We start from the raw sequence: 15,700 nt of genomic DNA, 5'->3' as shown, positions 1-15,700 counted from the left end.
TTTAGCTTTCAGTACTAGGTGCTTTTAATTCAGTTATGAATGAACAAATCAGATGCAGAGTATTACAAATTGTGCAAAGGAAATTGTTCCTAATGCTCCTGTGCTTCTCAGATGTGGGAAGCAGAATGGAAACATATGTGTTTCTTAAGCCATAATGTCGAACTTTCACATCCCTCTAACACAACTGAACGACAATTCTGAACACTCTGTGTACCTCAGGTGGACCTACAGGATTCAATGTACTCTGATACCTGTAAATGAATGTACCAGAATGAGGAAAGCAATAGCGCATAGTACATAGCTGTGACAATCAAACAACAGAAATGCCAAATGTAATAAAATGATTCACTGTAGAAGAGAACATAATAGAATCCAGGAAATCAATTGCTGGACTCATACTAGTGATTACAGTGTAAGTTATAAATCCATCCACTTCTTTATAATCCCAAGGAAAGCACTGATCACCTCTGTCTGACAGATGACAATTTCTTTGAGTGTAAAACCAAATCCTGCAAACTAATATATGCGTAATTCTGCAAATGCCTGATGTTATTCACATGCATAAAAATTTATGTGATTCATCCTGCACATACAAAAGCAACTATACGTATTCAAATTTCTGGAGTGTGATTTATCATATCATTTGAAGGATCAAGTTCTGCATTGCATCCTATGTTTCTTCATAAAATAATAGCAGAACTCATGTTGTTTCAAAGAACAACTTGAACACATTCCTTATTCAAGGATTTTCACATACAAAATCTTCAGCCGTGTCCTCAGCTGGTTACAGACGGCAAAACTATATTAAGATCAATGACAGCTGAGCTAATCTGAGCAACAACAGGGGCGCTGATGATGATGACAGAGCAGCTTTTATGTATGTTAAATTATTCCATATAATGGAATTGACATAAAAAGAAATTCCCTATCAATAAAAAAAATGGAAAAAAAAATTTTTCTAACACATGTAAACTACAGTGCTTGTTAAGTGGTAACTGTAATTAAGATAAATTTAAAAAGACAAGGCAGTTCTTAATTGAAAATAATCTAGATAGATAACAGACACATAGCTAGTGCTCCTATAGAATCCTAAACACAGATGCAAGCAAAATTACAGCTACAGGGATAAGGTAAACTGGTTTATGTTACTTACAGGCTAATCTTTGTCGTGACTGTTCTCAAAGTATCCAAACTCTTCAGCTTCGAGCTGTCTAAATCAGAATTTGTCTGTCTCTCAGATGACATACACAGGTCTCCATTTTTAATCCCATCAGTACGCAAGAAAGCTCTTCCGTCCGAACCATTACCATGCTTTACTGCCTTGGTCTCATTTCTGCCTTCAGCAAACACCAAGGCAGTGTCTTCTGTCTTATCAGCCAAAGAAACTTTGGAAGACTCCAAGCTATCTTCCCCAAAAGCCACAGGTATAGTTCCCTTTTCCACCGAAGTTCTTTTTGTCATTGGGTTACTCTCTGGTGATGCTAAAGGTTGCCTTTTTGAGGAGTAATCTTTTACCTGACCCTTCAAGCCAGTAGGGGAAATGGGGACAGCGTCCGACTGATTCTTTTTATATGATCTTCTCCTTGCAGGGGTTGTGTTTGAGATCTGCTGCTTGCCTTTGTCAGCTTCAGTTTTAGATGCCCCTTTGTGAGCAGATCCAGCTTTTAGGTCCTGATTATTACCCGGGGAAGAGGAATTCCTTTCAGGAGTCTGTTGAGGAGACTTCGCTTTTCTTTCTGAGTTTATTATCTTGTCTGAAAACACCTCAGAAGGGACATCATCCTCAAAAACAGATTCTTCTCTTGCAGTAGTCTCAGTCTGATTTCTCTCTCCATTTGGCATGTCACTAGATGACTGAGATTTTCTCCTTTTTCCAGATCTTTTATTAGCAGATTTTTTATCCATTGTGTCCGAGTCACTACAATTTTCTTCTGATGTAACAGTCACAGGTTCATTAAGGAGTTCTTCTGTTTTCCTTAGATAGATATCAACTGTTAACACTCTAGCAGAATGTGTGTGTTCACTCGCCGCAGATCCCAACTCGTATGGCAAATCCTTTGGTTTTGCATGCCCAGGCTCCTCAGACACCCACGTGTTCACGAGCTGCTTGTGGCTTAAGATACTCTTTTCTAAGTCTTCACTAGACAAATTTCTCAAGCTTTTTATGAAATCTGGAGTTGTGGAATTATTTATATCTGTGATGGATTCTTTCTCCAGTTCTAGGGTTTCCACATTCAGGGTACTCTCAAAGAAAGAGTTTTTAATGGTTTCACTGCTGCTGCTCCAATCTGCTGACCACTCACTGTCAGAAGAGACTCCCCTACTACTCCACTCTGAAATGGTATCGCGATACAGCGGTCCTACTTCCCCACTGAAATTATACTCCTGTGTCTCAGAAACAGCACTCACGTTTCTCACTTGCTTCTGTACTTGAGGAGCTTCAGGTCCTTCCTTTATGTGCCTACAGTATATTGGCTGCACTCTGTGAGGAGAAATTGACCTCTCCCCTTTCCGATGTGAAGTGTGTTCTAGTGAACTTTTGACATTTTTCCTTTTCCCTGTACCAAACAAATTTCCAAGTCTTTCCAAAACTGGTTTCTTTTTATTCTCTTCTCTGGAAGAATCTGGAAATTGTGAGGTGGACTATAAAAACAAACAAACAAACATTTGGTTAATGTCAAAATTGTTTCTATAATACACTTGTTTGTGTTAGCACCACCTATAAATTAAAAGGACACAGTGAATGGGAACCAAACAGCTTACTGAACAATACTAGCTCTCAAAAAAGAGCAAGAAAAACAAAACCCTCAAAAAACAAATAAACCCAAGATCCATCTGTACGGTTATGCCTGTGTTTGTTTACAAGTACGCTCATGTTGCCTTACAATACCCACATTATATGTCCCAAATCTCACACTTTTGCACAATTAGTTAACGTCACCCAAAATAATACAGGAAAGCATCCTGGTGTCTGCAAGACTGGGGACAAACTGCTTGGTCAAAATCTTCCTTACAAAAACAAGAGTGGAGAGTTTAACTTTCCTCTCCATACCGGCTGAGTTAGTTTTGACACTTGCTGGTAGAGAATAGTTTCAAAGGCGTAAGTTGTATTACAATTCATACATTTGTCATTAATGAAGTCCAATAAATACTTGGCTTGTGTTTTGGGCTAGAAAACCCAGAACTATAAAAGCCACTGCATCATTCAATGAGCATTACTGGGTCAAATACTGCCCTGGATTACTCTTGGTGAAGTTTTCCCTTACAACTTCTAATTAACATGGTAAACAGGAAACACACAACAGCATTGCCGAGTATACATGCATATTTACATTTTAATATATTAGCACTTTTTACATGCCGGTACGATGAATACTTGTTTTGAGATGCCTATTTCAAAACACCGCGAGTATTTCCTACTCCGGCGGACCAGACCTCCCGAGGACAGCGGGTCCCTCTCGGCAGCAGGGAGGCTGCTTCGGCGCGTTTTAAACTTGCTTTTTGCTGCGGACGCCGCGACCGCCTGCCAGCCTCCAGGCGTCCCTTCCTCCGCCCAGCGCGGGCCGGCCGGCGCTGAAGCACCCGCGCCCTGTGCGCAGCCCCGCGGCCGCCCTCGCTCCACCGCAGGGCCGGCACGGTCCCCGCCGCCGCCACCGCCTCCTTACACGCGGGGACGGCTACGGGGTCCCGGCCCAGCCGGCGGCGCCGGGCCGGTACCACCTCACCGCCCGCCGCCCCGCGCAGCCGCCCAACCCCCCCGGCCCGCGCGGTACCGGGAGGGAGAAGCTCCCCAGGGCTGCCGCTGTCCTGCCCCGTCCCAGAACGGGACGCGCGGGAGGAAGGAGCCGCGCCGCATCCTCGCCCGGCTCCGCAGGTGCAAGTGCAGGTGCGGGGCGCCTCGTCTCGCCTCCCCGCCCCACCAGCGGCCCCGACACTCACCGCCCGGCCCGGCGCGCCTCAGCGGCCTCTGCGCGGAGCTGCCCCACACGCCGCCCGCTACCCGCGCGGCTGCCCCGGCGCCAGCTGTCTGGGCGCTCCGCCTCGGCCCGTCCCCGCAGCGCGCCTCGGCCCGCCCCGAGCCGCCGCCGCCCCCGCCGTGGGCAGCGGCTCCACCTGGCCGGGCCGCCTCCCTCGGCCGCGGAGGGAGGGGCGGTGGCGTTGTACTGGCCCCCAGCGAGGGCGAAGGCTTGAGGGGCAGCGGAAAGCGCGGGAAAGCGGGCGCCCTCGGCCACGGGTGAGGCCTTCGAGAGGGCGGCGGGGCGCGAGTGGGCGCCGCATCCCGTACGTGCCCCAGCAGCCCGCGCTGCGGCGGCTTCCTTGTTATTGAGGGCAAAACGCCGCCCCGGGCGAAACCGACAAACTTTTGATGTTGAGGGAAAAGCGCCAAGGGTTGAGCGCGGGCAGTTCACGCCGCCGCGGCGGCTGCCTGCAGCGCGGGCTGCCCGGCGTGAACGAGCGCCCGGACCGGCGCTCTCCCTTCGCCAGGGCGAGGGGAAGGGGCGGCGCGGCCGAGGGGCACCGGTTTGTCTCTGCCTGCCACGAGAGCTGCGGGCGCACCGGCTGCCAGCGGGCGCGTTCTTGCCGCCACCCGCGGCAGCTGCGGAGCGGGAGCGTGGGGTGTGCGGGGGCGGCGGCCCGTCCTGCCCTCCCCCGGCCTCGGCCGCGGGGAGGTGCCGAGACCCTGCAAGGGCCCGGGAGTAGGCGTCGCTCTCCCCAGCCCCGCGGCAGGACCTGCCCTGGTGAGCATGCTGGGGCCGGCACCGCCCGACGGCTGGGGCCCTTGTGGGAGATCTCGGTGCAGAGCCCTGCGGGGAGATGAACCCGCATTTTCCACCTCCCAACCGCGGGGCGGCGGGGCGGGCGGGCGCGGCTGACTGCCGTCTGTGCCTGCCGCCTCAGCCTCGGCCTGCCCCTGGCCTGCTGCCCGGGGACCGAGCTGCAGGGGGCCGGGGCGGCGGGCGCCCCACGCCGAGGCGGCTGCCCCCATCCCTGGCCGGGGCGGCGTGAGAATGACTCCGCGGCCTAATGGTGCCGGCGCTCTCCCCGGGCGCTCAATTAGTATTTAATGTTTAATGAATGCTAAACTAGTCCTCTTCTAATTAACGCTTAATTACTTATATGAAGTGGAACAGCTTCAACAGGAAGGACCACGCAAGTCTCACTTGGGCGCTTCTGAGAGCTCTGTGCAGAGGCGGGAGAGACACCAGGTCAACCCACCTGCGGCTGGCCAGGCGGCCCAGCCCGCAGCGTGTCTGGCCCTCTGGCTATTGAAGAAAATAAGGGCCTTTTTTACACGGTCACTTCCTCCTCACGGTGAAAAAGTATTAAGTTAGTTATTTTTGCTTCATCAACAGACTAACATTTGGCCTCTGTTCTAAAACTCCCCCAAACATGAGTTGTGAAAGGGGGTCTTGGCTCCAGGAGAGCCCCACAGAGCCTACTTACTGCCAGTGAAACAGTGTACAGCAGTGAGGCTTGCCCAAACACATGAAAAATACAGAAAACCTAAACTGGGAAATAGAGTCAGCTTATCATACCACAACCAAACAGAAATCCACGGGAACCCATGTCTTTCCCTACCTTTCTTACGTGTGTTATACAACTGATAAGCAACTGTACCACCAACGAAGTCCTGTCTCCGCACGCATAGTGATCTTCCCCCAGCAGCTTTCACATACGCAAGTCTATGATCATGACCTTGAGCTTAAGTTTTTGAGTTGTTGGGGGTTTTTTTGAGATAGTGAAATAATCTGCAAATGAGAAAATTTGATGTCTGTTGTTTCCTTCCTTTCGCTGACTTCTTTCAACCAGTAGAACCAAAACACTCAAAGAGGAACATGGAGGGCTGTGCTGAGTTCATACAACTCAGACACTTAAAGTGCTTTTACGATAACAAAAACAACTATAAATTTCCCTATCAGATGCAAAAATCATGAGTAATGCAGCCCAATTACTATCTAATTTCTTGATTCTACATATGTATTGCCAGTACTAACTAATTATAGGGAAAGGATAAGGAGACACTAATGAACACTGCTAGCTAAAAAAAAATAAAAATACGAAATTTTCAGGAACACTTAAAGCAAGCCAATAAGCAATGAGTGACACTAATTTCTCTGAAAATTCATAATAACTACAAGTGTGAGGAGGATGCTTGTATTGTTCATATTAAAAAATGGTGAAACACCAAAATAAGGGAAATTTAATTTCATTATGGTGTCAATCTGCATATTAATATTTGGATGCATAATAGCTGTCAGTCCTCCAAATTAGTTGGGATTACATTATCAACCTGACAGTCATTATTACACTTGCAGTCAAGCTTTGGGTTTGCAAGATTACGCTTGGAAAAAAAAATGTTATTTGAACTGTGGATCTGGATTTCTCTCTTCCCAGCAGCTGATTTTCATAAAGTCCATGGGAACTTAATTATCTTTGAGACGTCTCCCCCTTTAAAATGTAGTTTAAACTGTCCAACAAGTTCAAAAGGTGTTGCATGGAAGGGAGGAGGGACAGCCAACCAGTCCAGTCCCATAAGCCTTGTTTCCTCAGGGAACGAGGCTAAAGATTTTTTTCTTGATCTTGAAATAGCTGCCCTATGTAAACTGTTTTAAAGTAATTTCTTCATACAAAGTACCTTAATTATATACAGCTCTTTCAAAACACATAAAAGGCCAGGTACTTGCCCTGAAGAGCTTGTATTTTAACTCAGATAAATGTAGGTGAGCCAGTATTGCCAGTGCAAGAGGGCACAGAGACCAAGCTTCTCAAGAGGCTCCAAAGTGGGGCCCAGCCTGACAGAGCACAGCACAGGAATGCTTGATTTCTAGAGCACAGCACTGAAATGTTTGATTTTCAGAAAGCAAGAAGTATCCTTGCTCTGCAGATCAGGCTTCTTCAACGTGTTTCTGCCAAGCATTCTTCCCCTTGAGACATTAGCCGTTTCAGAAATCCCTGATCAAAGGCGTTGGCAACTAAAAAAACCAGAAGGCTTGCCTATCCATTCCTCGGACAGCATGGAGGAAGCCGTTTCAACTACACTGCATGAATCTTTAAAGCGGTGTTCTAATCTGAAAGCAAAATACCTTCTTCTTAACCAAGAAATGTAAATCTTGTTTGTATTTATATTCATACCTGTTTATGTTAGCATTAAAATATTTCCTCTGTTTTTGGCTGGGGTTTTTTCTCATTAGCTAATGTAAATTGCCACAGCCAAACCCCTAATTTAACAACGTAATTAAACATGTGCTTTGCTGGTCTCCAGTGGAGAGAAAGCATAAGCTACTGTGATTTGCTGAATCAGAACCTCAGGCTGTGTCTCAAGGGATCAACTGGATGTTATTTTCTTAGATTAGTTCATCTGAGTCAGTTGAACATGACTGAAAACACTTCTTAGAGCACACATTATAGAAAAAAGTAGTGTTTTTACTAGTCATTAGCAACTTTGTGGTAACTAATAGGTGGTAATTTCTAGTGTGGACAGTTCTGTAATTTATACATTTATTTGCTAGCATATGTTCATCTTCAGAGGAAAAAAGCAACAAACAATATTTAGTGAAGAGTAAGTTGGAGCTTTATCATTCACTAGAAGGTCATAAATAGCTGGATTTCAAGTAACATGAAAACCTCTGAGACCCTTCTATCTTGAACAATTCTGATAATGTAGGACCCTTCTAAATTCATACTAGAATGCCAGTAACTTTGGGTATCTTTAAATCACAGTATCATAATTCCCACAACCATGAGAAACAGAAAGCCTCAGAGTTCTAGCAGTCACGTGATATCCCAAAAAGTGCATTAGCCAAAAACATTTAAATAAATAAACTACTACTCTTCAGGCTCTAGCATTCTGCAGCAACTGAGACTCAAATATTCAACACTAGCAGTGCCAGGTTTTGTTAGACTGAAAATTCATCTGGAGTATTGCTGGCACAATGTGCTGTAAAATATTAGTAGGAAAACTAGAAGGAAGGATGTACAAATCAAAGCTAAGAGAGAAAAGTCTGAGAAGCACAAGACCCACTCGAGTCCCTGTTTCAAGTCCTACAGAGAGAAGATTTCATACTGCTCTCCTACAGGTGAGTGCCCTAACTACTGGCAGAGAGAGGAGGAGTTGTAGACAGAAATAAAGGGTTGCTGGTTTTGCTTGTGTTCTTATTTAAAAAGCATGGGAAAAAAATTATACTTAACAGAACATTTGACCTTAAACTATTTTTTCTGTGATTCACTGAGGGGAAAAAAGCAATTATATTTCAAGTTAACCTAAACGATTTCTAAACTTAACCAGTTACCTTGCCGTCAGTCAACTAGATTTGAATTACTTCAATTCACTATAATAATTTTTCCTTGTTTATGCTGACCCTTCACAAAGCCACAAAAGAGGGGTTACTATTATGAAAAGTATGACTTACGTTATTTTAACCCACACACTGCCTTCTTCCGAATACCAAGAGTTTGGCATATACACAATAAACTTTTTTAGCATTTCTTTTAAATGTATCAGATTCCACATTGACAGGGTCCTCTTCAGAGGCAGAGAAAGAAATGCACTTCAAATTTAACAAGTCCACTCTAGCACGGAATTTACTCCCTGCCTCTTCCAGCTCTTTGCCTGCTACACTTAGAGAGGATATAAACAGCAATAGCTGGATTTTAAACAATTTCAGCTTTACCTGAGCTCTGTATACAGGGAATGTAGTTATCTAGATGGGGGAACTTACCTGAATAACCAAGGAGCTATAAATGTGAGACTGTTGAGCAAAGTGAAGTGAAACAAACATAAGTTTTCTTAATAGTCATATTTTTCCACAAACTGTATTTTCTATTTTCTACTAAGTCAGGATATTTTAGCAAAGTAGTTCATGTCTTCAACAGAAACAGGACCCATCTGCTTCCAGTTTATTTTTTCACTGTAAAACTAAGTTTTTAGTTCAAATGTACACTGAAAATTGACCATTTTGCAACAGCATATAGACTAATGAGGATCCTAAGCCTGCATGTTTAACTGATTTTTTGAAAGGAAATCATCAGTTCAAGAAGCACAGATGTAAGTATAAATCCCATATTATTTCTTAGGTGCAAAACACAGAGATTTAGATATATGTATCAAAAAAACCCAGCAAAACTGAAAGAAGCAAATAATGCAAAATCAAATAAATAGAAATCTTTCGAAAAAGCTCAGGAAAGACAAAGAAACATAAATAAAAATTGAACAGATCCTTACGTGAGTATTTGGGAAAGGAGGTTAATAATAAAGAACAGGCATGTCAGAAAGGGCATGCCTGCTCCCATCTCCTCTTCCCCAGAGCTAGTTATTTCCATATACTAAAACCTTTACCCCCTCCCCTTCTGTCAACAGTAGCATCTGTCAGTTAAAGAGACGCTCTATAAAACTAATGGAGATCAGTTGATTTTATGATTTAAAAAAATTAATCATGCATTAACCCAAAGATTTCTGGTGGGGTTTAAGGAGGGGAAAAAAAGAGTGCTGTTTGCCTTACCATGATGATGATAATTCTTTTTGCTGTTTACAGAAGAATAAACAAACTATGGTGTGTGAGATGCAGTCCTGTGTGTCATTAACCAAACCCTTTTTCTTAGCAAGCCTCCCACGCTTTAACCCCTTCTTTCTTCTGGCAGCACTCAGTTAAAAACAAGCAAAAAAGGAAGTAGTATCTGACTTGAGCCTTTCCAACTGATAAGTCATTTGGCAGACAAATTATAACTATGAAAGGGACTCAATTAGAGGATAGGAGAAGGAGCTGCAGAAGGGTGGCAGCAAGTCCTTCAGTAAGCACCTCTACAGAAGCAGAGAACCTGTTGCAAAGAACTATGAAGTTAGTGTTGGGTAAATGCCTTACGTGCATTAATTAACGTGCAATACTAGAACGTAGATATGCAACAGTAGGAAAAAATATACCACACACGTTGGTTCTCACAAACTTGATTACTGTTTTCTGATCCACATTTAAGATGGCTAAGGAAAAAAAACCACTCGTGCCTTTATTCAGCAAGAGATTGATTTATGCAGGCATCCTTGGTTCTTCGGCTTCCTGAGTTGGTGTATTAAATTTTTCTAGTGACTTGTGGAAAAAGATACTAAAAAAGGGATTTGAAAAAGCAAAAACCAAGCAGCACCAAAAGTAGGAGCAGGGATCATTCAACACTGAAGAACTGAGAGAATATTTAAACTCTCCTGAAATTGGAAGACTTCCAGAAATAAAATTATATGCAAAAAAATAGCATTAACATAAATTATTGTACTTGTAACTCTTTGTGTTTCAATGTAAGAGAAAGTGAGAAAGTTTGATATGAGTTAGCCTCACGTCTTTGCTCTCAGGATTTAGAGTCTTGCTGCTGGGTCAGAGCTGTATCATTAGATAATCTACTCAGTGTAAAGATTCAGTGAGACATCACCTCTTTTGAAGTAAAGAGTGAAAATAAACACATTATCTGTGTTTTGTCTAAGAGACAGGAACTTGAAAGTACTGTTTCTGTTGAGCAATAAAGGATAAATGACAAAAGCATTTTGGAGGGCAAGAGAGGGGCTTGGAAGTCTTTTAGGTCTCCCTAACCAGAAGCCACAACTAAGAAATGTAACCCCTTTCCTTTTTTCAATTCTGAATGCAATTCAGAATGATAAAGAATCTGTTACATAAGTGGTTTTGCATTTACAAGGTCTCTTTCTTCTAGGTTTGTAGGTGTCTCTTCTGTTTTGTGAGAGCGTACAGCATCCTGTCACTAACTCTAAATGATGTATATTGGTAAGTATACATTTAACACAAGTTGTCTAATTTAGATTTATAGATCACGGTAACACCTCCCACTTCCTTTTTGATCAAATATTTATGTATAATTGCTGGAGATGGGAAATAGATTCTTTTGCTGCAAATCTAAGAGTGTCTGTATGACAGACTAAGCTATAAATCTCTGGAAATCAGCTCTTTCTTAGGCACCATCAGTCTTGATCTCTTCCCCTTGCTTTCACACAAAATTGTTGCTGTCAATAGGAGCTCCACAGTCCTGAAAGTATATGACATTTGAAAAAGTCTTGCAGCATTTCAGAGCACATGCAAGAATTTCATAAAAGCATCAGTAAATTCCCTAAGCAACCCCAAATCAGGTACTATGACAAAGACTGATAGTTTTCACTAATCCTACTGAGCTTACAGTCAAACAAAAACTGCTGGTTAGGTCAGCTAAAAATGCACAAGTGACAACTCATTATGTTTTCTGTTCTGCATTGTTCTCATCTAAGAAAAAGCATTTAAGTAGCAATCTGAATTTATTTCTTTGCTAAGCACTTAGATACAGTAAAACTGATATATATTCCCAGAAGAGAAATTATGCACACTGAAAACACCTTTGAAATCAGACTGTGGAAATTGTTATTAAAACTGTCAGACTCGTTGTAATCCTTGGATCTCATTCCAGATACTCTAATCCGTCTTCTCAAGACTGTTTATACATTTTTACATCAAATGATTATGGGACAAAGAGGAAATAATCCTAAGGAGCCACATATATTATTAGCTTTTGCCAAACATGGCACTGATGTGGCTACTCTGTGCTGGCTAACTGGGCTGGCTCCTCCTGGGCTAGCTTGGGCATCTCTACATGATTCTGCATGTAGCTCAAGAGCAAGGCAGGATTTCTAATACACTCCTGTGCCCAGTCTTTCTTGTTAGCTAGCTCTAAGCGCTCAGCAGATGCAGGATATAGATTGTCTCACTCTCTGCTTGCACTAGGTAGGAAACCTAAGTCCTGCAGTTTTAATTCAGTCTAGGGAAATATGCCTAGGAGTTAGATTAACTAACTAAAGCACCTAAGTGTTTTAGTCCTTCAGCAGCTCTGTCTCTAGCTACCTAAAAGTAACTTGTCATGCCATTTGAAATTTAGGAAACTGGGGTTCTTTTCATTGGGTAAAGCAGATAGTCTGAAACTATAAATGGAAAACTAAAAGCCTTTTGCTAGAAACACAAGGACTTTCCCCAGGTCAGGCACAGTAGAAGATAGGCTGTCACAGGCATACAGGGCAAGAGGCAGAAAGCCATCCTTCTGAGCACTGTGTTGTTAATGTAAGACTGTAAACCTGCAAAAGTAAACAAACTGCATATTGGACTGCTAATCTGACCAAAGCCAAATTTCATAAACAACAAAGTGAACTGCATGTTTGACATGCTTGCTTTGGGAAGTTGATGTGATGGTCCTGAAACAGGAAAAAATTACTGTATGTTTATGACTCTGAAAACCATTCAGGATGAAAAATGACAATATTTAATCAAAGTGTATTTAAATATGAAATTAATAGAATCTCTTTTCTCCACGGAAGTTCTCATTAAATAGATAAAAATCACGCAATGTAACTTCCATTACACGTTATGCCATGGTACCATTTGGTACCTTTAAACAAACAGAACCTTTCAACTGAAATGTGTTTCAAGTCAACCCCCCCAATATGAAGGCACCCAACATAGCAGCTGCTTTGGAAAATTTGGGCTTGATAGTCTATGTGCTTCAAAGAGCCCTTTTGTAAAATGTATTAAGTGTTTACACCCCTTGATAACTTCTTTGATGTACAGATTTTTCATCATGTACAGATGAAGAGTATTAAGTACGAGGAACTATTATTACTAACATACCTTATCCTGACATTATAAAAATGGCTGGACATCTCATTTTACATTTGAATTACAATGTTATAATTTAGCATTTATTCTAAATAACAGTGTTCACCTAAGGCTCCCAGAATTCCCTCAAACTAATTATTATTATAATTATTACAGAGAATTGCCTTATTAGCAATTAGAATAAACTTTACAAAACCAGTACAGAGAAGATAGGAATGACTCAAGACCCACTGGTTCCCTGCAGTGCAGTGGGCAAAAATTAAATCAAGTGGAATAGTCCTCAGACTCTTTGCTCTTAATCCCACGATTACATCAGTATCACCTAATATTCACCATTAAGCAAGAGACACTTGTAAGAGAAAATGTTTTAATGAAATGCATTTATATTCTTAGGTGTGTTTATTTTAGGCTCCAAACAGAACTAATTAGTATATAGAACATAAAATAAACAATACGTGTCTGTCCAGAAACCAGATACTTTATTACTTCTGAAGAAAAAGGGAGATGTATGTTTTCCTGCTATTACAGATATATTATTACAGACGTTGCATTACCTCACTGTGCACCCAAAGTACTAAATGTTAGCTGCTAAAGCGATATAACTACAACAGCATTTAAATCTCACTACTATTACTAGTGGATAATTGGATGAAAGTTTGAATTCCTACCTGGTATTCTTAAAAAAAATTCAGGTCTTACCTCTAAAAATATATTTTGTTGATTAACAATAATGCAACAGGGAATTGGATCAAACTGGATGAAGCGATGCTGTTCAGAAGTACCAGAATTTCCAGGAAACATCAAGAAATGCACAGGATTATTGATTCTGCACTTGAATTTCTGAATAAGGCGTTAAGTTTGGACACAGGCCAATCCAACATACTCTAGGGTTCGCTTTGGTGTCTGTGGCTTAGAAGAAGAGACATTACAAAGGTACTTTTAAAGCTAACCCTTAAAAGCATCATGATTAACCAAACACAGTTTTAACTACAACAGTTGTAGTGTTGGGCTCAAACTATTGTAGATCCTTCCTAAATAAAATATGGTAAAAACACTCCATTAACAACTCTCAGAGACCACTTTGCATAAGTCCACTCCACTGTTTGTCAGTGCTTGAGAATATAGGAAGGAGCTGGTTGTCAACCATTAAAACCTGGTAGTTGACAAGTGCTTCCTGTATGTATAAGGCAGGTGTGTGTCTTCTCTCCCATTCCTACTCTACCGCTTCCTTCCCACGCCTTCTTGGCACCTGGTGCAAAGGGGGTGGGAAGACAAATCTCTGCTACTCTGTATGGTTTTCCTCTAGCTACCTACCCTTTTCATCCGTAAGTGACTCCATCTTTTGTCTCTGCTGCAACTCAGGCTTTCCCAGCCAGCTGCACGACGAACCTGACAAGTCTCTTCGGTTTCCCAGCTGTGCACAAGGCTCTGAACAGCAGCCAGCAACAAGCAGGGTGAGCTTCTGTTTCACTGGGCGGCCGCTTAGAAAAAAAACCTCACAAACTGTCTATACCTTTTTCATGTTTGGAAAGTGGTTTTCTTTTTCAGGTCCAAGAGTCAGAAATTTATCTGATAAAAAATTAAGTCTTACATGCCAAAGAAAAAACATACCCTCAGCATTCCCAGAAGCAAAACAATCAAAACTCCCCTGAGAAGAGGGAAGGGGAATATCCAGAATCACCACTGATAAGCCTTCTAAAATCACAAGTTTCTCTAGGTGAAATACAAAAAAGTAAACAGATCTTGATGTTCTTTTTATCTGAATTCTGTTTGCTAAACATTTACGGTGTAGTTTGTTCAGATTTTTCAGACTTTTCAAAAGCTACACTTTTCAATCCCTATTTTCCTACTAGACAATTATTCTCTTTTTCAGCAAATATGCTCTAGAAATCAACTTGGTAAAATGAAAAAAAAAAGGGGGGGGGGGAATGTTAAAGATGGGAGAGGAAAAGAGGCTATATTTTTATTTGCAAGTCATAAGGTGTAATTTAGAGGAAATTATGATGTCAAGCTCCATTATAAAAAAGCAATGTTTGTAGAGCAAAACATTATATTCTATTTAAATCTTTAGATATTGTTTGCAACCTCAACAAACTCAAAACTTATCTGCTGAAATGCTACCTACTGTGATTTTGAGAATTATATGAACAATGCAATTTTGTAGGAATGGTAGGTTTCTTCTAGAATCTCTAAATCTTACTCAAACAGTAGTTTAGGCAATTTTTAATTAAAGGGGATCACGCTTTGCTTTTGCAGATCTTGAGCCATGGCAGATCGAGTGCTTGTTTTAAAGGGATAAGTGAAGGAGCATTCCAGCTTATTCACTGTAATTCAGTTCTCAAGAGAATAAAACCAGAAAGATGAAGTTTTTCATGACTACCCTTTGCAAACCTATTATTATACTGCAGCTGGAACTACAGAGCAATAAATTACACATACATGTATATATATACACATTGCTAATTGTCATATGCATTATATAGCCTATAAAGTGGCAAAAGCCTGGTCAGGAGGAATGAATTATTACTGAAAGCTTTGTGTTGCAACCTTCTCAGATCTGAGGGTGCACAGGTGCATATGCTGAGCCACCTGGTCACGTAGCATGGCAAAATGGAAATAGGGTCACACCCAAGGAGAGAGCACAGCTAGCTGCCAAGGTCCTGAAAACCATTCCAACACATTGCACAAGTGTGGAAGTGCTACAAGAAAAGCATGATGCAAAACAGTCTACAGCTCTCCACACGGATCACTGCACGGTAGCCTAGCGTGGAGGCCAGAAACAAACCCCTGGTGATTCAAAGAGCAACTTCACAGGACTGTACTCACCAAGGGAAAGAGAAGGGAGGGGTATGCCCTTTGGGAAGAAGGCAGTAAAGTGCCTGGTGTCATCCTAAGAAAGAGTCACATACTAGCATGAGCAACACCAGTGAGATGTTGAAATGCTATGTAGTTAAGTGCTTGGCATGATGATACCCAAAGGCGGGGCAGATAAAGGATGGCCACTGATAACATTGGACTGCCTGGTGCACGCTCCCATGTCACCATTACCAGACTCATTATGTACTGTCCAT

The 15,700-nt window shown here is 42.2% G+C and overlaps 1 protein-coding gene across 1 annotated transcript in view; it reads right to left on the bottom strand.

The window, feature by feature from the left end:
* The window catches only part of CRYBG1 (crystallin beta-gamma domain containing 1), a 67,862-nt gene that overhangs the window by 41,526 nt on the left and 10,636 nt on the right, over positions 1–15,700 (bottom strand). Inside the window, exon 2 of the mRNA XM_075498482.1 lies at positions 1,154–2,643. Within this exon, the coding sequence (XP_075354597.1) occupies positions 1,154–2,643 (1,490 nt within the window). The remainder of the gene's footprint in view (positions 1–1,153; positions 2,644–15,700) is intronic.

This window comes from Mycteria americana, chromosome 3 (assembly GCF_035582795.1).
Source record: "Mycteria americana isolate JAX WOST 10 ecotype Jacksonville Zoo and Gardens chromosome 3, USCA_MyAme_1.0, whole genome shotgun sequence".
Taxonomy (NCBI): domain Eukaryota; kingdom Metazoa; phylum Chordata; class Aves; order Ciconiiformes; family Ciconiidae; genus Mycteria; species Mycteria americana.
Note: the sequence above shows the minus strand (reverse complement) of the source record. Positions and strands in the feature narration are given on the sequence as shown.